Source organism: Prosopis cineraria, unplaced genomic scaffold (genome assembly GCF_029017545.1).
Source record: "Prosopis cineraria cultivar Desert tree isolate PC_DT_omini unplaced genomic scaffold, ASM2901754v1 PC12, whole genome shotgun sequence".
NCBI lineage: Eukaryota > Viridiplantae > Streptophyta > Magnoliopsida > Fabales > Fabaceae > Prosopis > Prosopis cineraria.
The window spans coordinates 17,820,880-17,847,353 of NW_026555343.1; the positions used below are offsets into that span (position 1 = coordinate 17,820,880).

The 26,474-nt window shown below is 35.6% G+C and overlaps 1 protein-coding gene across 3 annotated transcripts in view; it reads right to left on the reverse strand.

Moving 5' to 3' along the window:
* LOC129288682 (E3 ubiquitin-protein ligase BRE1-like 1) overlaps positions 1-22,438 on the reverse strand; it is a 34,464-nt gene extending 12,026 nt beyond the window's left edge. The window contains exons 1-17 of one of the 3 annotated variants that reach the window (XM_054925396.1): positions 21,921-22,435; positions 20,225-20,386; positions 20,031-20,115; positions 10,696-10,923; positions 10,451-10,612; positions 9,476-9,669; positions 9,315-9,398; positions 9,061-9,180; positions 8,769-8,955; positions 8,477-8,637; positions 8,313-8,384; positions 4,076-4,152; positions 3,652-3,846; positions 2,840-2,912; positions 2,615-2,701; positions 284-421; positions 13-215 (exon numbers count right to left, since the gene is read on the reverse strand). In XM_054925396.1, the coding sequence (XP_054781371.1) occupies positions 13-215; positions 284-421; positions 2,615-2,701; positions 2,840-2,912; positions 3,652-3,846; positions 4,076-4,152; positions 8,313-8,384; positions 8,477-8,637; positions 8,769-8,955; positions 9,061-9,180; positions 9,315-9,398; positions 9,476-9,669; positions 10,451-10,612; positions 10,696-10,923; positions 20,031-20,115; positions 20,225-20,386; positions 21,921-22,037 (2,345 nt within the window). In that variant the 5' untranslated portion in view covers positions 22,038-22,435. Of the gene's footprint in view, positions 1-12; positions 216-283; positions 422-2,614; positions 2,702-2,788; positions 2,913-3,651; positions 3,847-4,075; positions 4,153-8,312; positions 8,385-8,476; positions 8,638-8,768; positions 8,956-9,060; positions 9,181-9,314; positions 9,399-9,475; positions 9,670-10,450; positions 10,613-10,695; positions 10,924-20,030; positions 20,116-20,224; positions 20,387-21,920 lie in introns of all 3 variants that reach the window. The other 2 variants (XM_054925395.1, XM_054925397.1) reach the window with 2 other exon arrangements.
* Between the last annotated feature and the right edge of the window lie 4,036 nt (positions 22,439-26,474).

The window sequence follows — 26,474 nt, forward strand, 5'->3', positions numbered from 1 at the left end:
CAAACGCCATACCTTTCTCTCTCTATGTCTACTTGTAACTCCATACAAGTTACACGACTAATACCAACTTTAGATTGCACTTCCTCCACAGTTTCTCTGGCTTGTTGAGATGATCTTCTGACATCCAACAACCTCCTTTGTGTATTTTCCAAAGTAACAGAACTTTGAACCTTATCCTCCTCAAGTCTCTGACACTGATCTGAACAGAACTTTAACTGCATATCAAGTATACAAAAGTCAAAAAATATTAACACCTGAAATGTGATTAAATGAGACCAGCTACCTGGTCGTCAATCCTAGCAGCTTTCATGTCATAAAATTTAAGGGAAGCATTTGATTGCTGGATCTCCCGTTCAATGGCCTGCTTTTCCATGATGAAAGATTCCTGTTTTTGTCTTGCCCTCACACCCTCTAGGACAAGCTGCATCAAAAGAAACAAACCCGCAAAAATGTCAAATGACAAATATATCTATTTCGTAAAAAAAGTTCAGACAGATGTCGTTCAGTTTTATCATTCACGGCAGTGAACATTTTACATGATGGTTTGAGGTGAAACATTCATGAGTTTTACCTCAATAATCACACTGAATTCACATTTGTATATACTCAATTCTGCATTTCCTTAATTCAACTGTCCAACACCAACCCAAGGGCACATATAAAGGTTGTAATGACACAACCTACATGCTCAACAGTTTAGGGATATACAAATTGCAGGAGGGTAACACCTTATCTAAGTGCTAGTGTCACAATATGGAATGATGAGAGAATCAAATTTGTCAAGCATACTGATTAATTCTTCTCATTCTAGCATTTAGTTAATCTTATCCTCTAGTCAGGTGTCTGACCATGGCATCTTGTTTGCCCTGTCCACAGCCTTGGCAGAGGAAAGAGAAATCAATACAGAGGCATAAGGGGCATCCCTCAATGATAAAGCTGAGATCCACTGCCAATTTTTCTCTGCTGAGAAGATTGAGATAGGGTAAAGGGAAGCAGAGGGTAATCCTCAAGTATGTAAGAAACTGCTGTTGGCCTATGCATTTACTTCTTCTGGGAAAATGCCTTGTATAATATTAACTGCTAAGGGCCGATAATACTTGGCAACAGACTATGCTTTCTGAGCACAAGAAGGGAACAATGCCTAATGATTAAGAGATGATTTCTGTAAAGAAAACAGAATGCTTGTGGGTGAGTGAATGATGTGAAAAAAGTCCTAGGCTCCTAATTATTGCGGGTCTTTGGTTAGGTGGGCATTTAATGGGAGTTCCAAGAGGCTGGCCCATGTATGAACATAAAAGACTAATTGATATAAGAGACATTTTAAGGTTGGAAGTAGCAGGCCAGATGCTTGTCCCAGAAGGATGGCACCAGCCAGAGTACAATTTGGTACATAGGAAGCTTAGTTTTTTCATATTAAGTAACCAGAAGATATTTGAGTATTAGAAATATGAAAAATAATAAATTATTTATGTCCGTGTCTTAAATAACATAAGCATGATGCTTTCTTCACATATCGCACTCAGTTGTTTAACAAATAGATTCCCAAATCTTGGCAATTTCATTATTCATGTACTGCCAAACACCACCTCACTGAGTTGCTTCTAAAAGCGTAGGAAGGGATGGCTATAAAATAACTTCCAGAAAGGAAGTGCAGGAACAGTGGGCTATGTATGACTAGAAAGCTGAAATGCTTGAATTACAGGCGCCCAAAAGGGAATTTAAACAGCCTCTGGTTTGTTTATACAAAGCCTTAGTATTTTTAAGTAAATAAAACCACCTTATGCTATTTATAAAGAAATGTGGCCTCTATCTATAGCTGCATTTGGGTCAAAAGAAGTTTTTTATTGCTTTTGTGTTGAGAAGCATATATTTAGAATTTTTGCTAACAGCAAATCAAACAGAAATAGCCAAAAACAAGCATTTTTTCAGCGGTGATTCTTGCAGAAGTTATTTTCACGATAGCAGAACTATACAGCAAAAGGACAAACATGCACTATAATAGGGTACAACAACCTCCTAAACCTTTAAAACTTTTGTAAGGAGGCACAAACGTGCCAAGCTGAATACAGGAGGCCAGGTCATAGGAGATTCTAGCATGTCTGTTGTTAGAAAGCCCAATTATATCTAATGTTAGAACAGCCCAACTGCATTGAATTGGTATGAACTTCTGTAAATTGGAAAATATACAAATGTTATGTGATTAAATAGAAAACAATTGTGATCCACTTTTCTCTGTATTTCCATGCTTCGTAAGAAGTTCGGAGAATTGGATTATATGATTCAGCTTGAGGAGCCGTGTTAGAATAGTATTAATAGTAGTTTATCTGTATGTCAAGTTAGGCTATATGAGTCCCACAATGGTTGTAATTCACGCTATTGAAATGCTCCCTACAATAAATAAATGTAACGCATGCCTTCCAGATGAAGGCTTTTAAAACCATTCTCTCTTATTCTTTGGAACAAGATAGGAAAAGAGAACTTGGCTCATTACCCAAAAAAGAAAAAAAAAACGGCAACAAGTAACCATGAAATTCCAACTAAACATGCATAATAATAACCAATTAAAAAGAAAAGGAAAAACAAGCAACTTTTTTGGTCTTAGAAAGCAACCTACCTTGATATTGTAGTCATCTCTTTCAGTAATCTGGTGCAACAGATGTTGGTTTTGAGTTTGCATATCATCATATGCTTGCCCAATAGTCTATAGAAATACAATCTCAACAGTGTCAGACTGATATCAAAATTATGGAAGTTAGAAAATGCTTGAAGTTGAATAATTAAATATCACCTTTGCTTCCAAAGAAGAAATCAAATTGGATATTTTATGATAGAGTCTAACCTCTATTTCAGATAAGTAGGCTTCAATTTCCTCATTTTTTGATTTCAAGACATCAGAAAGTTTACCTTTCTCCCTGAAATAGAATATTAAAGGTCGATGGAGTTAATCACCAATCTTGAAATAAATTAAGCCATTGACTAGATTCCATTTATTTACATCAAGAATAAATAAATTTGTCCAAACACATGATAATTAAAGCAAGCTATTATGTCACCAAAAAACAAACTTGCAGTTGTATACCTGTAGGTGTCGCATAATTAAATTGGGCAAAAACCTCATTTTCTTCCCTCATGTTTGATCTAGGTTTCAATTTAGTTGGTTGATTTTTTTTTTTTAAATTTAATCATCAAGGCTAAAGGTATTTAACTTGTGCATTTGTCCACAAAATATCACCTATCCTACCTCTCAGCACTTTAAGAAAATGCCTACTTCCTTGTAATCACCTTTAGCTCCAGTCTTGCTTTCATTTAAATAATACTTTTTTAGAGTTTCACTAAACTGCACAGTGAGAATAACAAGCACTCATTACGAAAATTAAAATTTAAAAAAAAAAAAAGGATAGGAAGAGGAGACAGCAGGAATATCTACTGAAAGAACCTGCTCGCAGAAACACATTCTTCATCCACCTCCCCTCCTAATAACAATCTCCCAACACCAAAAGGTCCCTTACCTCTTCATTACTCAACATCAAACATAGCATTAAGGGCAATGCTTTAACTATTTATACAAATAGGCACGTGTGAAGCAATGCATCTAGATGCACACCATATTAGTATGAGATTTCAATATACAGCATCAAAACAATAGATGACCTTTTTGAAGCATCAAATTTCTGTCTCAAGTCCACTATTTCAGCCTCAGCAGTAGCAAGCCTCTGTTGAGATCTAGCCTCTGCCTCATTTGCCGTCTTAACTCGAAGCTCTAAGTTGTGTTCATCAAGAGAAGATTTCAAACTTCGAACATGGGCCCATGCTCTGTATTCTGAATCCCGTGCCTCCACAACATCCCTGCAGACAGACAGACTTCAATAGTGTTCCATATTAATCAAATGACCTTCGAGAAACTACAAGATCTAGAATGGCAATAACCCAAAACCACACAGATTGGGTACAAAGTTTATCTGAATTACTAGCTTTGCCAAAAAAAAAAAGGTCAAAGCTGCCCAAACCTGTCCTTCAAATTTAATGAGAAAAAAATAATAGTGATTTATCAGACCAATTCTAGATTTGTCCCAACCTTGAATCAATGGACTCACGTCTATACATTTCCAGAATCAACTTCAACTCTAGCTCACTTTCTCTCAAATCATGGACCTGCACAAGTTGCCAAGACAAGAAAGATTATTGAAAAGGGTGAAAATAGGAATTAAAAATCAACAAAACCAAATGTTGAGCTCGGAAAATCTCAGATAAATATCAAAAAGAGCAAATAACTGTTAAAAGGTTAGGAGTCAAAGATTATCTAGGAGTTCCAAGTATGTTTTAGTCTGAAGATAGAAAAGCAAGCCATCATATTGCTTTGTATCTATTTCATTAAAAGGAGTTAGTCTCGTAGTTGAACTTTGTAGCCTAACTAGTGATACATCCCACCCCAGAATTAAATTATTTATGCATACAAGATCCTGCTAGGGTGCAAGTCTCAGGATTAGCTAGAGTTATAGCAAAAGAAGGAAGAAAATGAAGACTAAGCTAAGGCTCCTATGCATTCAAGAGGCATATGCTCTCCAACATAAATTTATTCTTCATCAGTTTAACTCCCTCTGGTTCCCCAACCAGACTATATTCTCAAGTTCTCCTATAACAGCCAGAGGTAAAACAATTCTTCATTTACACTCTTAAGTCTTACATGGGCCCACCCCTTATTCTTTCTTCTCGTATAAGTCAACAAAAACTCATCCCTCATCCTCTTCATTCTCCTAGCATATGTCAGCACGAGGCCTGAGTCCACTCCTATCATCACACGTTTTCTGTGCATTGTACAAAGTTTGAAATTTTATATTATATATGGATACATTGATATCCTCATAGGTCAAAAATGATCTGGTTCACATTACTAATGCCAATATTATAAAGGCAAACCCACATAACCTTAACAGTGCATTCGGTAGGAAGGACTTAACGGAAGGATAGGGGAGGGACCTCCCCTTGCATCATAAACAAAATGGATGGAAGGCTCTCCCTTCACTTTGTTTGATTTAAAAAAAAAAAAGTGTAAGGGAAATGACAGAAAGAATTTTCCTTCCCCTCCTGTCCAAAAGCAGGGAGATTTGAAAGGATCATTAAAGTCCATCCCCCCACCCTCCCCTCCTCTCTATGGAAATCCCTCCACTCTATTTTATTGAACCAAACACCATGTATAGGAAGGAACGCTGACAAACATAAAATCCCTAGCTATAAACAAAAGCCAAATCCCAAAGCTATAAGATCCCTAGCTATAAACAAAAGCAAATCAAGTAATCCCAATGCATTTACCACCTAATTAAAAATGTTATTGTATATCAATGGCTACAGAATTCAAACATTACCTTTTCCTCTAAGCTAAGAAAAGATCTTGTACCCCAAATACCCTAAGTAATACATCTTCATGCTAGATTAACTTATCTCCTTGTTTTGCCATATCTCCATCATTGACTTATTCTACTATGACTACTACAAAAGCAACAAACTTTATCTCACCAAGTGAGATCCGCTACACAAATCTAACAACGCCACGGGTTTCTATGAACAATTAACTATTCAAAAATATCATTCATCATAAGATCTCATTTTTATAATTTCCTTTAGGGTCCTTATCAAATAATAATAAAAGCTTTATCCTATACCCCATTAGTACTACTTCACATTTATTGATTTGAAAAAAGCTTATGATCATGTGCCAATAGAATTGCTTTGAAAAATCTTAGAAAAGAAAAGAGTTCAAGTTGCTTATATCAAAGCTATATGAGATATGTACGAGGGGCAACAATTAGTATGAAAACATCTGATGGTAAAACAAAAGACTTTCCTATAAGGATTGGCCTACATCAAGAATCATCTTTGAGCCCTTATATATTTGACCTAATTTTAGATGTTATGACTAAGTATATTCAAGAGAAAATCCCCAATTGCATGCTTTTTGCGAATGATATAATTCTTATTGCAGAATCAAGAGAAGAAATTAACTCCACACTTGAGTTATAGAGGAGGACCTAGAGTCTAAGGGCTTTTATCAAGGGATTTAGATGGAATATATACATTGAAATTTTGGTAAGCGGTCAATCAAAAGTAATTTGTAAGTGAGATTGAGAGATCAGATCTTACCACAAGTGGAAAAGTTTAGGTATTTGAGAGCAATTATTCAAAATGATGATGAAATTGATAGGGAAGCTGCACATATGATACAAACAGGATCATTCAAATGGAGAAAGGCTAAAGGAGTTATTGATGATCGAAAGGTACCTAATAAGTTTAAAGGAAAGTCTTGTTAAAGTCCTATAAAACCAGCCATACTATATGATAGTGAATATTGAGTTTTAAAGTCACAACAAGAGTGTAAAGTTGGAGTAACATAAATGAGAAGATTGAGATGGATGAGTGGACATACACGAAAAGATAAAATCTGTAACGAGCACATACAAAAAAAAGTAAGCGTGGCACGTATTGAGGGAAAGATAGTAGAAAATGGTTTGAGATGATTTGAACATGCACAAAGAAAGCCATGGCAAGCACCACTGAGGAGAATGGAATAGACAGTCCTAAGCCATATAAAAAGGGGTAGAGGAAGAAAAAAAAACTCATGAAAGTTGTTGAGTTATGAAGGAGGATATTGGAGTCAAAAGGTTTCTGCCTGAATAGGAGTAAAACGGAATATCTACATTATAATTTTAATAAGAGGTCGGTGAGTAGTAATTTGAAAGTGAAATTAGGTGATCACACCATACCTCAAGTGGAAAATGAAAAATTTTAGATATTTAAGAGTGATTATTCAATAGACATTTAGAAGTGATTATTCAACATAATGAGAAAATTGATAAAGATATTGCACATAGGATACAATTGGGTGGTTTAATTGGAGAAAAGTTAAAAGAATTATTTTTAATTGGAGAAAAGCCAAAGGAATTATTTGCAATCGTAAGGTACCTAATAAACTTGAAGAGATGGTTTATCAAGACCAGCTATATTATATGGTAGTGAACATTGGGCTATAACGAGACAACAAGAACATAAAGTTGGAATAACAAAAATGAGAATGTCGAGATGAATGTGTGGACATACACGTAAAGATAAATAGAAAAAATGAGCGCATACAGGAAAAAATGGGTGTCACATCTATCAAAGGAAAAATGGTAGAACATTGCTTGAGATGATTTGGACATGTACAAAAAGGATCACAGGAGGCACCTATGAGAAGAGTGGAACAGATAACTTTGATCACTGTCAAGAAGGATAGAGGAAGCCCAAAGAGAACATTTTTAAAAGTTGTTGATCAAGACCTCTTAATTAACAATATTTCTAAAAGTTTAATAAATGATAAAGCACAATGGTATCGTATAATCCATGTAGCCAACCCCACCTAGTGGGATAAAGCTTCTTCTTCTTCTTCTTCTTGTATGAAAGTTGTTGAATGAAACCTCTTGGTCAACAATATTCCCAAAGACTTGGTTGACAACAAAACACAATGACATCGTGCAATCCATGTAACCGACCCCACCTAGTGCAATAAGGCTTATTGTTGACACTTAATCATTCACTTTGAAACAGTCAATAGATAACTGTTTTATATTATTATCTTTGAATAGTTAAGTTATCAATAGATAACTGCTTTAATATGCTTGAATGATTAATTAATCTGTCAAATGTTATCATAATTGCTATATATAACTACCCTCTACTTATGCAGCATATTTTCAACTTTTTTCCTTATTTTAGCACCTTCCTTCACCCAGGCAAGAGCTTTTCAAATGCTCTCACCTCTAGGCATCATGGGGGTTCAACATAGTAAGGGCACTATTGGCATTCGTCTACATTGCTTGTGAATTTAAAATAGTAAGTTACACCTAAAAATAACTCATTGTATGCATCCAAATTTTGCCCCAGAAGTTGTACCAAGAAACCAGTCAAACATAATATCACAATTTCTATAATAAGGCAAAAAGTAAAATCAGGTAAGACAAATTTTAAGGTATCCCTTGGAAATAGTCATCAAAAAATGGGATCCTGTTATTTTTTTTTTTTTCCTGGTCGATAAATGAGATCCTATTAATGGCGTCTCCCTCTTGGTTTTCCGGCAATGGTACTATAAACTATACCCCCAACAGACACTCAAAAGAACCAGCAAGCCTTCATATTTTGACAGTTTATCACTTATGTGTTTCTCCTTTGCAACTCTGATCGAGAAAATATCATGTCCTTCCCTTAATTGTGATTGCCTTTCCTACTTTCCAGTAATGACTCTTCCCTCATTAACCAAAACTTAAAATGAAAGCAACGCATACCACAGCATGCAGCCTCTGTATCTCAGCAAGCTGATCAGCAGATTTACTAGATAAAACATCACATTGCTTTATCTGAAAAGGCAAAAACAACAAAAGAGAAAATTTCAAGACTTGTGGCAGCGTACTGCTAATAGTATCAGTGCATATTAAACAAATATACACACCTTCCTCTCGAGAATACTAGAGAGAGACTGTACATCTGCACGCAGAGAATGAATGTCTGAAGCTGCTTCTTTATACTTACTTAATTTACTTTGCATAGATCCCATTTCTTCAGGAAATGAAGAAAGCAGGGATTTAAAATCTGCAATAATTTGCTTCCTTCCTAAAAGAATAAAAAGCTCCATCACAGATGTATCAAACCAGGCTGCACTAAGGTCTAAAATGATAGTGATAGTAATAATAAAACAAAAATTTCCATTACCATAAAAAAAATTAAAAAAAAAAAATCCAGACCTGGTTCCCTAGACGCCTCTTGCAGTTTATTTTCTATTGCATTTCTCTCCTCAATTTTCTTCTTTATTTCAGTCCCTAAATCAGCCACTTTAGATTCAACAACTGACATAGACCTTTGAAAAACGTCTACCAAATCACTTTTTATGTACCACTCCCTCTCCCTCCAAGCAAGACTGTCCTTCTCAACCTATGGATTCACGAGGAAAAATAACAATAACAGTCATATCAGAAGCAAATCTCAACAAATAGAAAACATTCAAAAGGCATAATGAAACTACCGACCAGTTACAACCTGTAGTTTCTCAAATAAGGTCTGATACTCAAGAACTTCTACTTTTGACTTTTCTATCTGATCTCTTGCCAGTTGGAATGCATGGGAAGACATAATACACTTCAAATTCCTCACTGTGTTCTGATGAAATCATCTCAAATAAAATAATATAAACAAAAAAAAATGAAATTGTCTATGACGAGCAGACAACAGACAACAACTTACTCCCAGAATAAAAATTAGAGGAGCAGATGTAAACAGTAAAGAAAACTAACTTGCAAATCACAAATTTGCTGCAATATTCTTATTCTTTCCTCATGAAGATTTCGCAGTTCCATTAGCCTGGAGGATCCTTGGTCCTGTAAAACTCAACTAAGGTACGAGTTCCCAAAAATCTCAGAACCAAAATGGAATTATAAAATTAATAAAAGAATACCAATATCTCCTTCAAAGAAGATTCCATATCTTGCAAATCCTTTTGCTTGTCTTTGATCTTATCACTAGCAGCATGCTTAGTTCCAACATTCAAGACAGGAAAAACTGCTCCTTTTGCAGCATCTCTCTCTGCCTTAAGAGTTGCCAATTTGTGATTACTTTCTTCTAGTTCTGCAACAGTGTTTGCCAGTTCCCCTATAAATAATCACAACAAGACACAAATTGAAGATCACGTGACATCCTTTCAATTATAAAATAGATAAGAACCACTCCATTTTTCTTCTCTTCCCTCCTTTTCTTAGGGCATGTTTGGTATGCCCCCGCTTGGGGGGGGGGGTGTTGGTGGTTAACAAAGAAGACTAAGAAACATAGGAAATGAAACATGAAAATAAGCAATCCAACTTTATATGAAACCAAACACATTTTCCTGTGCATTGCACGAAAAGCAGCACTGCTAATGGGCTGAAAACGAGGCTACTCACCACATATTTAATATTATCTATTGAATATTGATATATTGATTTAAATGTTCTAAAAGCACAATTACTACAATATATAACACCAATCTTTATAGGTGATAATAGCAATTTAATAGAGAGAAAAAAAAAGTACAGCTTAATAAAGTCCAAGATATCCACAAACCATAACTGACAAGGACAATCTCATGACAGAACCAAGTAACGAAAACACCATAAACTTTTTGGAAGAGCTGTCCATATATACAATACTAAACCACAACATTGCAAGGGCATAAGTAACAAAAGCACTATCGAAACTACTATGTTTTAATGGACAAAACAAATGGAATTTATATACTTCCTGGGAATTTTAACTCCCCCATCCCACCCCCAACAAAAAGAAAATCCTCCAACCAAGCAGGACCTTAGTTTTTAACTTATAGACAGGGAGCTCAAAAAGATAAATTTATATGATATATGTAAAGTTGGATGATCAAGAACATAGCAAAGAAATTTACCTTTCAATCTTTTAAGTTCAACTTTATTTTTGGCATCAACATCTCGATGACTTCGGAACTCACTAGACAAAGACTTGTGCCTTAAATGAAGCTCAGAAAATGCCGATCTCAAGGTTTTAATTTCCATGTTTAGATCAATGAAGGACTTCTGCCCACGCATGCCTATAAATAGGAAGTCTCAAAAAGTTAAGACGCAACTAAGGAATAAAATTAAAAGATAATCATATAAAGCAACCTATTCTTACCATCTCCTGGGAGTTTTGTTAACACTGCAGCATGCAATCCATCTTTCAGACACCAAAGGTTATTGACAGCAGCCACAATATTCTGCATAACGCTCTTAGCTTTTTCAACAGTAACTTGTCTCTGCTCTTCCATCTGACTGGCCCAACTATATGTCGAGGAACTTTCAGTTGCACCCGTTTGCTCAAGTCGACTAAGAAGATCATCCTTGACAGTGGATCGATTTCCAACTGGCAAAAGGATCAAAATATCCTCATTAGTAAACACATTTCCCAGCATCCAGACATTATAGTAACACAATTTCTCTGGTGATACCAAATATCCAATTTTTATATATCCTGCTTTGTTTTCCCCACTCACAAAAGAAAAAAGCAACCAGAAATAATATACTGAAAGAAACTTCAAGTGGCATGATTGAAGAAAGAAGAAGCTTAAATGCATGGTGTGAAGACAAGTCAATTAAAAAAGCAAGAGGTGACACAGTATAATAAATTGATCTAAAAAAATCAGGACAGAAAGAGAAAAGATGTCACATGAAGAACGCTCAAAAAAAGATAAATGACTTTGTCATGTCTTACAGCTCATCCATATGACCTCAACAAAGCTGACCTTCACAGCTCAGTGCATTAATCAAATCTATGACATTGAAAACTTAATTTAGAACTTTTATTGGAGATCTTGAATCATTAAAATGTCAAGGGATCTGGCTAGAATACACATAGCTGTGAAGAGTAGATGAGCCAACCACTTAAGTACTGTTGTCCTATCAATACTCAAGTGTCAAAGCCTGAGCACATGTAGCCCAGCTTCAATCCAGGTAAATTAAGCATGACAGTCATAAGTTCATTAACCATTTACATACAATATAATGCAATAAACATTACCAACTACATAGAGAATAACTAACCTTCCGAAAATTTTAAAAATAATTGAATGAAAGCAATGATGCAAGACTAAAGACACAGAAGCAGTAGCTCCTTAATCTGAATGCTGTCAATTTGTCATGATTATTTGGATATCTGTTATTATCTCTTCTTAGGATTTATATCAGATTTATTCCACCTTATTTCCCATGACTTTCTCTCCAATAATCATGGAATTGAGCACCACTTGTGACTGCCTCTTGTGAGTTATATCACTTCTGTAATCTCTCTATTGAATCAATGAAAGAAAACCCTAGCCTAGGAAATTCCATGCTAATCAAAGATGGGCAACCACAGAGCCCAAAATTAGGGAATTGTTTGGGATGATGGGCATCACACTTCACATCAACTCAAGGAGCACTACCATTGTGTCCATGTCAACAATGCATCAAACATCACCTGACCAGGTGCCTCTCAATGCCCTTAAACCTATACCAAACAGCTAGGACATTTCCCTCAAATTATGATTGGGCACAAACTCAATGAAAGCAACTTCCTTCAATGGCCACAAAGTGTCTCATGTTTGCCAAAGGGAAAGGGAAGGAAATTACCTCACTAGCAAGGCTACTCAACCTGCAGAAGTGTATATGAGACTTGAAACTTGCCGAAAGGAAAGGGAAGGAAATTACCTCACTAGCAAGGCTAATCAACCTGCAGCAAGTGTATCTGAGACTTGAAACTTGGATTGCAAAAATTATTATCATTATGTCATGGCATGTTAACTCCATGTACCTGAGATAAGTGAGACCTACCTCCCTACAATAACTAGAGATAAGGGATGTAGTGAGAAGAACCTATTCATCGATGGAGAACAAAACCACCATTTTCCAACTTAAAGGGATGTAGCATGAACTCAAACTGAGGGGAGATGAGTGTCAAGCAATGCTACAACTCCTTGTTGAAAATAAGGCAACAGATTGATCTAGTTGATAATCACCAAAGGTCTTGCAGTGCTGATTTGGTTTACCAATTTACTACGCCTAAACAGTTGAAAGGGAAAGCTTCCAAGTTCTTACTTGGCCTAAGAGCAACATTTGAAGATGTCGAAGGATGAATCACAGGGACTCACCCTATTTCCCCTCTCTGAAGCCTTTTGTTGAATAGAAGGCTCAGCCCATATCTTTAGGCCCATTAACTAATAAAACTGTGGGAATATCTAATATTTATTGTAAATATTGTCTCTTAATGTATAGCATTTATTAGTGTTTATTAGGCATTATTAGCATTTATTCTCTCTTCTATATATAGAGAGTCAGGGTGTATCTCAGTATTGCATCAATAAGAAATATCATTTTTCTCTAAAACTCCACATGGTATCAGAGCTGAGGGGGACAGAGAAAGGAAAGAAAAAACACCTAGGATTTCAGTGAGCTGACGAGAGAGTTGGGTGTGAGGGTGAAGATTTGCATACAACATCTCTGGATCTCACCACCCACCTAGGACTGCCAAAAATGCTCCGATCGGCCAAACCCCGGAAGACGGCAACAAATGACAGCGCGTGTGGTCTCCACGCACCACCTTCATGTCCAATGAGGCTTCCCTGGCACGTGCATGGCTGTTTCTGGCAAAAATCATCTTCTCTGGCGTCAACTTTCTATTTCCAGCCATTTCCTCTCGTGTTTCAGGCGTGGGTTTGTATTTCTTCATTGGAGAAGCTACAGGGCGGGCAATTTTGTGCGTCTACCTGCTGTTGATTCTTCTGTGTTATACACTTCTTTTGTGTAATCAATTTTTTACTTCATCTAAGAAGCTTCTGAGGAACAATCTTTATTTCCAACTCCACAACAGTAATGTTGCAGCAATTTGACACGCAATAGAGATATGCTCAGATAAACTAAAGCTAAAACCCAGGCACAAAATTGCTAAGTTAGAATCTGTAGTGGTTGTGGGATATACCTCAGAGTCACAGTCATCAATATTTGTGGCAAAAAGGTGAAACTTTCTTCAAGCCCTAACAATGTCACAGACTAAATCCTTATGGATTATTGATTCTGGTGCCTCCGATCATATGGCTAGTTGTCACGAGTTGTTTACTACTTACATTTCGCGTGCTAGAAATAATAATTTAAAGATTGCAGATGGCTCCTTAGCACCTGTAGCAGGAAAAAGGAGTATTCGAATTTCAGATTCTATAATGTTGGAATCTATACTTTATGTGCCTAAGCTTGATTGCAATTTACTTTCAGTCGATCAATTGACCAAGCAGTCAAATTGTTATGCTAAATTTCTCCCATCCTATTATATGTTTCAAGACCTATCATCTAGAGCAACAATCAGAAGTGCTAAAAAGTATGAAGGGCTCTAATATTTCGTAGTCTCCACTCGAGTGAGTAACTCACTAATTACCTCTGCATCTACCTCTAAAGTTAACGATTTTATGTTGTGACATAAGAAGATGGGTCACCCTAATTTTCAATATCTTAAATGATTGTTCCCAACTCTATGTCCAAACCTGAATATTAGTGACCTTCAGTGTAAAGTGTGTGAACTTGTCAAACACCACAGAACTTCATTTCCTAGAGCCACATACACACCTACCAAACCTTTTACAACCATTCATAGTGACTTGTGGGGACCATCCCATACTCCCAATCGCACTAAAACAACATGGTTCATTTCTTTCATTGATGACTGCACTCGTGTTTGTTGGGTTTATCTTTTAAGAAACAAATCTGAGGCTACATCCACATTCATGACTTTCTTTAACATGATCAAAACTTAATTCAATACCACCATCCAAGTTTTACACACCGACAATGGCACTAAGTACTTTAATGAATCCTTGAGTGCTTTCCTCCAAATGCATGATATTATTCATACTAGTTCTTGCACCCATACACCACAAAATGGGGTTGCCGAAAGGAAAAATCACCATATCCTTGATGTTTCTAGAGCACTCATATTTACTTGCAATGTGCCCAAGTTCTATTAGGGGATGCCATTTTGACCGCGACCTATTTGATCAATCGTATGCCCAGTCGAATTTTGTCCTTTGAAAACCCTCTCCACAAATCACAAAGCATCTTCTACACATCTCATATTGAAACCAATCTTCCGCTTTGTGTGTTTGGTTTCACGGCCTTTGTCCATAACCACCAAAACACTAAACTTGACCCTCAAGCTACAAAATGCATCTTTCTTGGCTGTTCTGCTACTCAAAAAGGACACTGATGCTTTGATCCTACCTCAAAACATATATTTGTGAGCCTTGATGTGACCTTTCATAAGACAATCCTTTCTATACTAATCCCTCAATTCAGGGGGAGAACATAGGTGAATCTCAGACTAGGAGACAAGAACCTAACAGAAAACTGGTGCTTCCTGAGCCATGGTTTACACCATCCCCTGAACCATTACCTTCACCTACCCTAACACCATCACCTCTTATGCCACAACTTAAAGAACACATGCAAGTAACAGGAGGTGCAAAAAAACCACAAAAAGGAGAGTTGTTTGTTTACACTCGGAAAAAGAAATCAAAAGACAATGAGCAACTTGTACCTGAAGCAGCAAGAGAATCTAAACTAGAGGTAGTTCTTGAAACAGAAACTCATGGTGACATAGAACGCGGGGTAATTCTTGGAACCCCAAAGCTAGATGGTGCATAACAAGTTAGTGAATCTATTGTTCATGATCTTCCTATTGTTTTGAGGAAGCAACCTCAGTCATGTACTTTCCATCCAATAGAGAAGTTTGTTTCATACAACGCACTTTCTCCTCAATATCAGGCTTTTGTTACTAATCTTGATAAGGTAAAAGTACTTGAGACTATACAAGAAGCTCTAAACATCCCAAATGGTAGAAGCACTGTCATGGAAGAGATGAGAGCCCTAAAAAAGAATGGGACATAGGAACTTGTTCGATTAACCAAAGGAAAGAGAACAGTGAGTTGTAAGTGGGTATTCACCCTAAAATACAAGGCTAATGGTGCCTTTGACAAGTTGAAAGCACACTTGGTTGCAAGGGGGTTTATTCAGACATATGGTCTAGACTACAAAGAAACCTTTGCTCCAGTGGCAAAATTGAATACTATCAGAGTCTTATTGTTCGTAGCAACTAACCTTGAGTGGCCTCTTCATCAACTTTACGTAAAAAATGCTTTCTTGAATGGAGAGTTGAAGGAAGAAGTCTACACGACTCTGCCTCCCAAGTTCTATAAAGACAAGGAAAATCAAGTTTGTAAACTAAAAAGTCTATATATGGCTTAAAACAGTCATCAAGAGTTTGGTTTGACAGGTTCTCAAAAGTTCTAAAGTTCGAGGTTACAATCAAGCCTTGTGGAATCATATAATGTTTGTTAAGATCAAAGGAAGCAAGAAATGTATTCTTATTGTCCATGTCAATGACATAATACTCACTGGAGATCATCTTGAGGAGATAAAGAGAGTGAACGCTGCCCTTGGCAAGGAATTTGAGGTCAAAGATCTCAGGTTGTTAAAATACTTCCTTGGGATGGAAGTTGCCAGGTCAAGAAGAGGAATCTATTTCTCAAAAAAAAATATATATATATATATATACTTGATCTCTTGACGAAGACAGGTATGCTGGGTTGCAGGCCTGTTGAAACTCCTATTAAGGTCAAGAAACCGAAGAAGCCTAAGGTAAACAAGGAAGGTGAAGTATAAGACAAAGCTGAAGAAAAGCAAAAAGCATCTGACAAGGAGAAATATCAAAACCTTGTTAGAAAACTGATATATCTCTCTCTCACACAAGGCCAGATATAGCCTTTGCTGTCAGTGTAGCCAGTCAACATATGAGCTGCCCAATGAAGAGTCATATGGAGGCAGTCTACAGGATGTTGAGATATCTAAAAAGTTCTCTTGGTAGAGGCTTGTTCTTTAGAAAACATGAGCAAAGATCTATCGAAGTTTACACTGATGCAAGTTGGGGTGGAACCTATAAAGATCAAAGATCAACCTCTGGCTATTGTTCATTTGTATGGGGGAATTTAGTTACATGGAGAAGCCAGAAGCAAAGAGCCAGAAGCAAAGAGTTGTTTCAAGTAGCAGTGCTGAATCTGAGTTGGGAGCTTTGGCTCAAGGAATAGCTGAGGAATTGTGGCTGAGACAAGTTTTGAATGAAATACAGGTTGAAGCAAACTCACTATTGAAGCTCTACTGTGATAATAAGGCTTCCATAAGAATGGCCTTAAATCCAGTGCAACATGATAGGTCTAAACATGTAGAAATAGATCGACACTTTATCCAAGAAAAAGTGGAAGACGAAATTCTATGTTTGACGTATTTGCCTACAAAGATGCAAGCAGCTGATGTTTTAACTAAAGGATTACTTGGACCTGCATTTGAGAATTGCATAAGCAAGTTGGACATGATTAGCATCTATGATCCAACTGGGAGGAGTGTGGGAATATCTAATATTTATTGTAAATATTGTCTCTCAATGTATAGCCTTTATTAGTGTTTATTAGGCATTATTAGCATTTATTCTCTCTTCCGTATATATAGTCAGGGTGTATCTCAATATTGCATCAATAAGAAATACCATTTTTCGCTAAAACTCCACAAAAACCCTAGGTTGTGTATAGCTACCAATCCCTATTATCGTGGGATCAATAAAACACCGTTATTATACTTTATTTTTAGCTGATCAATCAAGGATCTGGCTGCATGATTTATGCACACCATAATCCTTATAATCCCTTTTGTATTTTCAATCTAGAAATAAGAAAAATAGAGAATCGCTTTGATTTCCTCATGGTATCTAAGCTTGAGGCAATATGTTTCAAAGACCTATCAATTTTGGCACCTTACAATGCCTCTCGTGGAGGCGTGGAGGACTCTGGAATGAAATCGCATGAAGGGAACTCACAGCCTAAGATGGATCTGGTTCACAGCACCACAAATGACGTGCTACCTCACTCCATCATAGGGTACAAGCTCAATGTCATAGAGCATCGTCTTATTCGTTCGTGGAAAAGGAACGAAGAAGTATCCTACCAGTGAAGCAACTCAACCAGTAGCCAATGATCCAAAATATGAAACATGGTATGCAGAAAATTCCATGGTTATGTCATGGCTTGTGAACTCCATGAAACTTGGAATAAGTGAAGAGTATCTTCTCAGTAAGACTACAAAGGAAATCTGGGATTCATCCAAAGACACTTGTTCTACCATTGAAAACGCAACATCTTCGTTCCAACTGAAAGGGATGATAAAAGATATCGAGTAGGACGATTTGAAGATAGTAATTTACTACTCAACATTCCTTTAATTTGGTTAAAGGGAGGAGCATAGGAAGCAACTAGCAAAAAGCACTGCCCTCAATCTTAAGCCATCTATCCAATCGCTAGAGGGAAATTTCTTAACTAAAAACACAAAATATCAGCTAAGTGATGATATCATTGTAACAAAAAAGGTCACACCAAGGAAATACCACAAAGGCTCTTGATTCAAAAAAACTCATCTGAAGTGTGCAAGCCACTCAAGTTATTTTATAGATTGAAATAGTAGCATAGGGCATGGCTTGAGAGATTCATTGAAGTTCTAAAGCAGCTGGGAAGCAAATCGAAGAGGTTCTCAACGAAGGTGTTGTAGAAGCATCTCAAGCTGATAAAGCCTCTATATGTGATGATTTTGGGAAGGAACGGCAAGAAGGTGAAGCTCTACGGGATTATTCTTCGACTTCAACTGCATCATCAAAGAAGGAGATGAAGGAGGAGGAAAGATCAAAGTCAAAAAAACACGAAACATCAATGAAGAAGGAGGAGAAAAGATCCGAGCCAGAGACATTATCACTGGAGTATAATGTCGTTGATGGAGAGGACGAAGTTGAAGCTGGAGAAGGCAAAAGGAAACTAAAAAGATCAAAGACGTGGCGGAGGAGATCGATGTTGGGATGATGGCGATGGAGCTGCAATTGCAACATAGATGTGGCGGAACACAATCCAGGATTTGGGAACAACAATGGAATGAAGAGGATGAGGGCAATGACATCTTTTTATCTAACATTTTTGTCTGTTTTGATTGTTATTTTTTTTTTTTAATCTTATGACATACCAAACATCATTTTAAAACCCAATACCACTCCCAATCCCATTCCCAATCCTTTAAAATTCAATGTCTTGTACCAAATAGGGCCATATTCTCCAGCTTGGGAGGAAGTGTGGGTGATTATGCAAACCTAGGGCCTATTAGCTCCTTAATCTGATTGCAATATTACTATCACTTTTATGTTAACATCCATTTCAGGATTTATATCAGATTATCATGTTTTATTTTCCCATTAATTTCTCTTCAAAATAGTAGATATTAGTGAGAGTAGCGCACATACATATCCAAGGGAATAACCCCACCTACAAAACAAACTGCAAAACATATTGCAACTAGAGGTCTATTTGTGAAGAATTCTGCTTCCCCCAAATAATAAGCCAAAATGTAACATAGCAACATTAAAGCAACACCAAATAAGACTATAAAGCATGAAATCCCAGCCAAAATACAGCCATGAAGTATTAAACAATTTAAGCCATTAAACAAACCCAATATCCAAAAAGGATCTTCAACATAAAACATGCCAAACTATCACTTCTACATTTGCGTAAAAAAATACTGATGATAAGAAAGAAATACAAAATCAGAGGACAAGAAATACTGTCGAAACACAAATAAAAGTTGAAGGCACATTAACTCAGAAAAGTTTCCCAATCCCTCAGTAAAATGGCAACATTTCAAACAAGTCAATGAAAGCTATAATTGGTTTTTGCACAGCTTTAGTAGGTTTTCTTTTAAATAACAATATTCTCCATCACTCAGTCCTGAAGATACAGACATTTTTGGGACAACTAGGCTGCTAATTTTTCATCCGAGTAGGTTTGTCACTCCAGAATTTATATGACCTTCAAATGCTTGAACAAGAAATACTGAGCGCAAATGAGATATGCAAATCTGAATCAAACATAAAGAAAGACCTCAAATGGTAGTTTCCTTTATTTGCACAAGCCTATTAATGAAAAATGTGATCAACGCAACAAAGGTAAAATATCCTTACATTTTGGTCGTACATTAGAAGCATCCTAATTTAGATGTATTCACGGGGGCAACTAATATTTATATTGATCAATGAACATATGGCATAGCAAGTAACATCTTCAGAAAAATAATCTAGTCCATTTTAAATCAGTTTCTTCTATATAACATACAAATAAATTGAACTTAACAGGAACAAATGTCCCTCAAATTATATTACAGCTAGAATTAAGTTTTACATCCTTCCCACCAAGAGAGAAATTATCCCTTACACGTTAATGGACAAAAAAACAGAAGTACTCTAATTTTAAGGTAAGAAGAAAAACAGTATTTTAATACACACAATCAAATGAAGAATAAAACATGTTTAAAAAAATAAGGAGAACATGAGAAAATTAATAAGTTTGATAAAGTAAATAACCCTCGCACCTGTGACTGATGTGACATTTGTATCCAATTTGCTGCTGCTAGACTCAACAGTTTGAGCAGAACATGACACCAAATCATCAATTACCTGCATTTAGGATATGGGCAAACTCAAGGTGTAGTTAAACGATATAATTCAATGAATAAACAAGTAACCATAATGAAGGACACAAGAATAAAAAAGGGGGACAAGGTACCTGTTCCCAAGAATTCTTAACCACCGTTAATATGGAACCATATGATCGCTGCCTATCCTTTAGTTGGGAAAATTTATTCTCAAGCGCAGTATATTCTAACTTTTGAGTTTCTAATTTCTGTGTAAGCTTTTGATTTTGAAACTGAAGAACAGCAATATCAAGCTGCATCACAAGAAGAGAATCCAAAAGTTTGAGTGCAAGCACTGCTTAGCATTGCAATAAAGTCAAACTGAGATAACAAAATGGCCTCAAAAAAAGTTAAGTTACGCAAGTTTTAGCCTGTTGAAAAAGCTTACTACCTAATCTACTTAGGCTCTAGATAAAAGGGGTAGATGAGGAAGGGAAGATTAAAAAAGACAAATAACCAAAAGGGTTTAACAAGAGAATTCTATCCCTAATCATGATAAAAATGATTAGAACATCCAGTGAGAGATTTTTTATTCAGAATCTGGGCAATTAAAGATATGCTTTAATTTGTAAAATACTTAAAGCAATCAACATTAACCTATAGAGGCATATTCTTCTCAGTAAATTTTGAATCTCTGAACATAAGGCAATCTTGGTAATCATTCTACATGCTACCAGAGTTGTCAAGATTGAGATCTTACATAAGATCGGCACAATTACTTTTCAGAGCAGAAGCAATTAATTTTCAACCCAGCTTTGAATTTTTAAAAAGTAATTCAATAGTAGGAAGCTAAGAGTGTTGGAAAGGAACATAGCCAAGGAAACTTAGGGCCCAAAAGAGGATGAACAGATCCAATCATCCGATCAATAGATTCAATAGCTTCAGATGCTCAATCAGCTCAATTTCATCATCATAGTATAGGAATCTCTGAACGAAAAGGTGGGGGAAGAAAATATGCTTCCCCCAAAGAATGCGAACAAACTGAACAGGATGGAAGTTTCAGGTTAGGGAGAAGACTTTAAACGCAGCGTGTCGATTGGATTGGCTATAAGGGCAACATGGTGGGCTCGCAAGCATTGGATCAAACGCGTGGCAGAGATTCTCTAGATTGGATAAAACATAAAACCCACCAGGACTGATTAAAACCGTTAGCCAAAAGAGGGAAATATTTGGAATCTAATGACATCATTACATGAGCATGCATTCAAAACGCATTTATATTATGAACCAAAAGATAACAATCATAATGCGGGATGAAAATATGATGCATGGAGTTATAACCGCCAATATATTAAACATCAAATCCCCCCCACAAATTACACAGCAAGACAAATGACTTCAAACCAAAGTTAGACAAATTAAAGCCGGTGTCTGACTACCCATAGTGCAAATTCAACATGAATAAAATAATAGCTTGAGCCAATTGTGTAATAAAACAAATTAAAAACTTCGTGACAAAAAAAGTTACACATAATTTTTAGTTTACAAACACCCCTTGCAGAAGCCTTATAGTGTAGAGAATGAAAAGTTCACATCACAGATTGGTATTCTACAGAATACGTTACCTTATTTTAATTCAAGCAAAAATTTCTGCTTTCCATTATCGTACAGAGTAATATGTCATAACATTTTCAATTATCATCAGGCTATAATTCAAGCACCATATATCGCAAAAGTATAACAGGAATCTAACGTAATAAAAAAAAAAAGATGAAGAAAATGAAACGCTATGAATTGAAATAAAAGCTTCTGATAAACATGGAAAATCCTTTAGTACAAAGGTCCAACCTTCTTGTCTTCAGATATTGGCAAGAAGGGTAACTTCTTGGCGGTAGCAGCTGCAGCTGTAGGGGACAAGGAGCTAAAGTGACGCCGTTTTCTGTCCGGTTCACCCATGCTCCCCATTGATACACACCCGCAAACCCTAGAGTCCCCAAAACCGTTCCGCTCACATTATAAACCAGAAAGATTTCGTTGAAACCCTTCACAACATGATAAGACTATACACGAGACAATTAAGACAGGTCTTTTGAAACACAACAAGATTATCAAATCCAATTCTCAAAAACCCTAATTCAAACCGACTGACCCATCCTTGAATAGCAAAAACAGTTTATTTTCCACAACTTTGAAACCCTGAGAAGCATAAAACCCCTTTTTCCCTTTGTGTGTCACCCTATCTATCCCTCTCTTTCAGGACCATGCCTACCTATTTTCTCTATCCAAACCAGCAGCAGTTCTGATCTCTCTCTCTCTCTCTCTCTCTCTGTGTCACCGTGCAGCTCAAGGAGGGAGGGGAGAAATGTGTGAGAATAGTTTTTTATTTGTTTGTTTTCCTTATTTCGTTCGAGAAATGGTGGCAAGGAATTTTGGTCATGTTTGGAGGGTGGTTTCGGAATTTCGCAGGAACGAATTGGTTTGTTGAATGATCACAGCATGGGTGTGTGGGGTCCGAGTGACATTTTACTTGATTGGCTGCTCGTGTGGGAGATAATACACTGTTTAGAAGCTCGAATTCTGAACCAGAGCGTCCCCACGGAAAATTCGATAAAATTATTGGAATGATACCAAAAAGATTGATGTAATCTAGCGGCAAGGTTGTCACGCGTAAATATGAGATTATTTGATCGTTGCATTTTGTTTTTGTTTAAGGACATGTTAGCACTCGTATATATCTAAATTTTCTTTTTAATCATATTATCGTTATAGTTTGTTAAATTATTTTTTTATTAAAAAAAGTATATAAACATAAATCACATTACAGTAATTAAATTTTAACCCAACTTTAATTTACAACTTATAATTTATGCAAAATATAATTTTGCAAATGTTAATCCAAACAAGATCTAAATATATAAATTTTCTCTTAAAACACCTTCTATCTAAAACTATTTTTTTTTGGATGAAAATGTCAATTACATTCCATATAACACCAAAACAACATACGCACACAAAGAGGGGAAAAAAACTAAGCCACCTTCTAAGATGGTTGGTAATACTTTTCAAAATCTTTATAGTAACAAAATATATACAACATTTACAAAACTAAGGATAGGGATCTTGTACAACATTACATCTTCTCAAATATTCTAAATATTTCTCTCTATCTTTGAAACGCATACATGCACTTTCACAAAAATTCCAGCCTTAATGAAATTTGTAGTTGATTTAATTGCACATTTTGAAAGATCCCTACAATTCCTCTCCAAGTATGATAGGTCATAATGGCATACATCACATATTACCTATCCTTATTATACCTATAAGAATACAACAAGGCTTGTCGCCAACTTTTGGGCCTTTGCTAACAAGTTTTGCATCAATCAGTGGGAAAATCACATTCAAGTTCCACAAAAGGAAATTTGTTATCAAAATGTCTCATAAATTTTACAAAATACTCTCAAGTCTCAAATCCTGCGCATTAACAACTAGTCAACAACTGTTTATAACTTGTAAAGAAAAATGACAACTCATAATAGCAAATTTTAAATGATCATTGCCCAATTGTCAATGCGTAGAATTTAAGATTTGAGAGTTTTTTGTAACATTCATGGGATATCTCAATAATAAACTTTCTTCTATCGGACTTGAATGTAATTTTTCCTACATCAAATTCTTAGCATTTTAGTACCCCAAAAAAAAACATCCACAACATTTGATAATAACTTTCCAAACCAATCACATTCAAAAAATAAATTATTTATTGATTCATTTTTAGTATTACAAAGCACACAAAGGATAATCAATTTGGCAATTAAACAAAAATAACAACAACAATGTCAAGCCTTATCTCATTAGATGGGATTAGTCACATTGTTTATATGATGCCATTGTGCCCTATTAATTACCAAGCTTTTAGAAATGTTGTTAGCCAAAAGGTCTCGGTCAACAACTTTTATAAGTGTTCTCTTTGACTTTCTTTTACCCCTCTTAATAAAGCTTATAATCATTACACTCGCCTCATCAGAACCTACCAGATCTTCTTATTATATATCCAAACCATCTCAAATGATTTTCTATCATTTTCCCCTCAATAAAAGCTATGCCTAATTTTTCTTATGTGTGCTCATTTCGAATTTTATCTTAATGTGTTTGCTCGAACATCCATCTCAACATTCTCCTCCCTGCTACTTCAACCTTATGCTCTTGTTGTCTTGTTAAAGCCCAACATTTACTACTATATAACATAGTTGGTCTCATAGCAGTTCGATAAAACTTTCCTTTAAATTTATTAGGTAATTTATGATCACAAATATTTTTTTAACCTTTTTCCAATTAAACTACTCAAATTGTATCATATGTGTAATATCTCTATCAATTTCTCCATCATGTTAAATAATAGCTCCCAAATATCTAAACCTTTTTACTCAAGGTATAATCTAATATCACAATTTCATTTTTAAATTACTACTGACTAACTTCTTATCAAAATTACAATGAAAATATTCCATCTTACTCTTACACAAGCAGAAACTTTTTGACTCCAATGTCTTCCGCTATAACTTAAATTTACAGTTAATCTCTTCTCTTATCTCCATAATAAGACCTATATCATCTACAAAAAGCATGCGTTTGGGGATTTTCTCTTGAATATACTTAGTTAAAACATTTAAGACCAAGTCAAACAAATAAGAACTCAAAGATTATCCCTGATGTAGTGAAATCCTTATAGGAAAGTCTTTTGTTTCATTGCCAAACATTCTCATATTGGTTGTTGCCCTCTTATACATATCTGGTCTAGCTCTAATATAGGCAACCGGTACTTTCTTCTTTTCCAAGGCTTTCTAAAGTACTTCTTTCGATACACAGTCATAAGGTTTTTCCAAATTAATGAAAACCATATGTAAATATTTACCATTACATCAATAATTTTTCATTAAACCTCTTAGTAAATAAATCACTTCTATAGTCACCTTACCTAACATAAAGCTAAACTAAATTCTCAAAAATACCAGTCTCCAATCTCAACCTTTGCTCAACCACTTTTTTCTACAATTTCATTGTATGACTCATAAGTTCAATCTCTCTATAATTAGAACAATTATGAATATCCCCTTTATTTTTGTACATAGGAATCAAGGTGCTTCTCCTCCAATCATCTAGCATTTTCTTGGACCATAAGATGTTATCAAATAACTTAGTTAGCTACCACACCTCTTCTTCACCTGAACATTGTCACATTCAATAGGAATACAATTAGGTCTATTAGCTCTATCATTTGCCATTTTCTTAAGGGTTTTCTTTACCTTACTATCATGTATCCTTTAATAAAATGATAAATTTTTTCTCCTTCATAAGATACTAAATTTTCCAAGTTACTAGATGAACTCCCTACAAATGACAAATTTTTTTCTCCTTCATAAGATACTAAATCTTTCAAGTTACTAAATGAACTCCCTCTATCATTGAAAAGTTTGGAAAAATATGTCTCTCATCTGTCTTTAATATTACCATCTGTGACCAAAACTCTTCCCTCTTTATTCTACCTTTTGATTACTCCAAATATTTTCATGTGTTATTAGAAAATTTTATGTTCAATTTGGAGTCATCTAAGTAATTTTGAGAGAAAATGAAACTATTATTTGAGAAAAAGGAAAGAAAAGTTCTTTAAAATATGAGAAGGGAGAATTGGTTGTATTTTGTTAAAATGAATGGATCACTTGAGCTAAAATTGCATCAATAGTGTTATGTTGTATGTAGGATGATCCAAATTAAGAGTCAAAGTGCTATATGTAAGTAGAGATTGAAGATGAAGAAAAGGTAGAATTTACGCTACAACATTTGTGAATTATGCTATAGCATAATGCATAGTGACAATGACAGTGTGGTTTACGCTGCAGTGTAAGCATCAGTTAATAAAATGCATAGTTTTGCAAAAAATTGATATTTTAGCACGTCATTCTTCAACTATGCTCATCTCCAACAGCTAGGAACTAACTAGGGAAGAGAGAAAAATGACATGGATGAGGTGGAGAAGCTTGAGTTTCATAGGAAACTAGTGATTGTTGTTCAAAATCACTCAGATTAAGCTTTTCTTCTCCTTCTCTTCTTCATTTTGATGTATTCTCTGTTGATTTTTGCAATTTTCAAAATAATGTTTGGCTTATTCTCTTTAGACTTAGAGGAACTATGAACCTATTGATGGATTAAACTTATTTTTATCGATTAGTTATGCTTAATGTTGATTTTGGTTGCTCAATCTTATGCTTTAATGTCCATTTGATGCTTGGTCACCATTAAATGTGATTTTAGGTTTTGAGATTTTTCCTTGAAAAGGGGGAATCTCAATTGGACCATTGGATTGAGCAATACGGGATTAGATTTTATCTAATTTGTAATTAG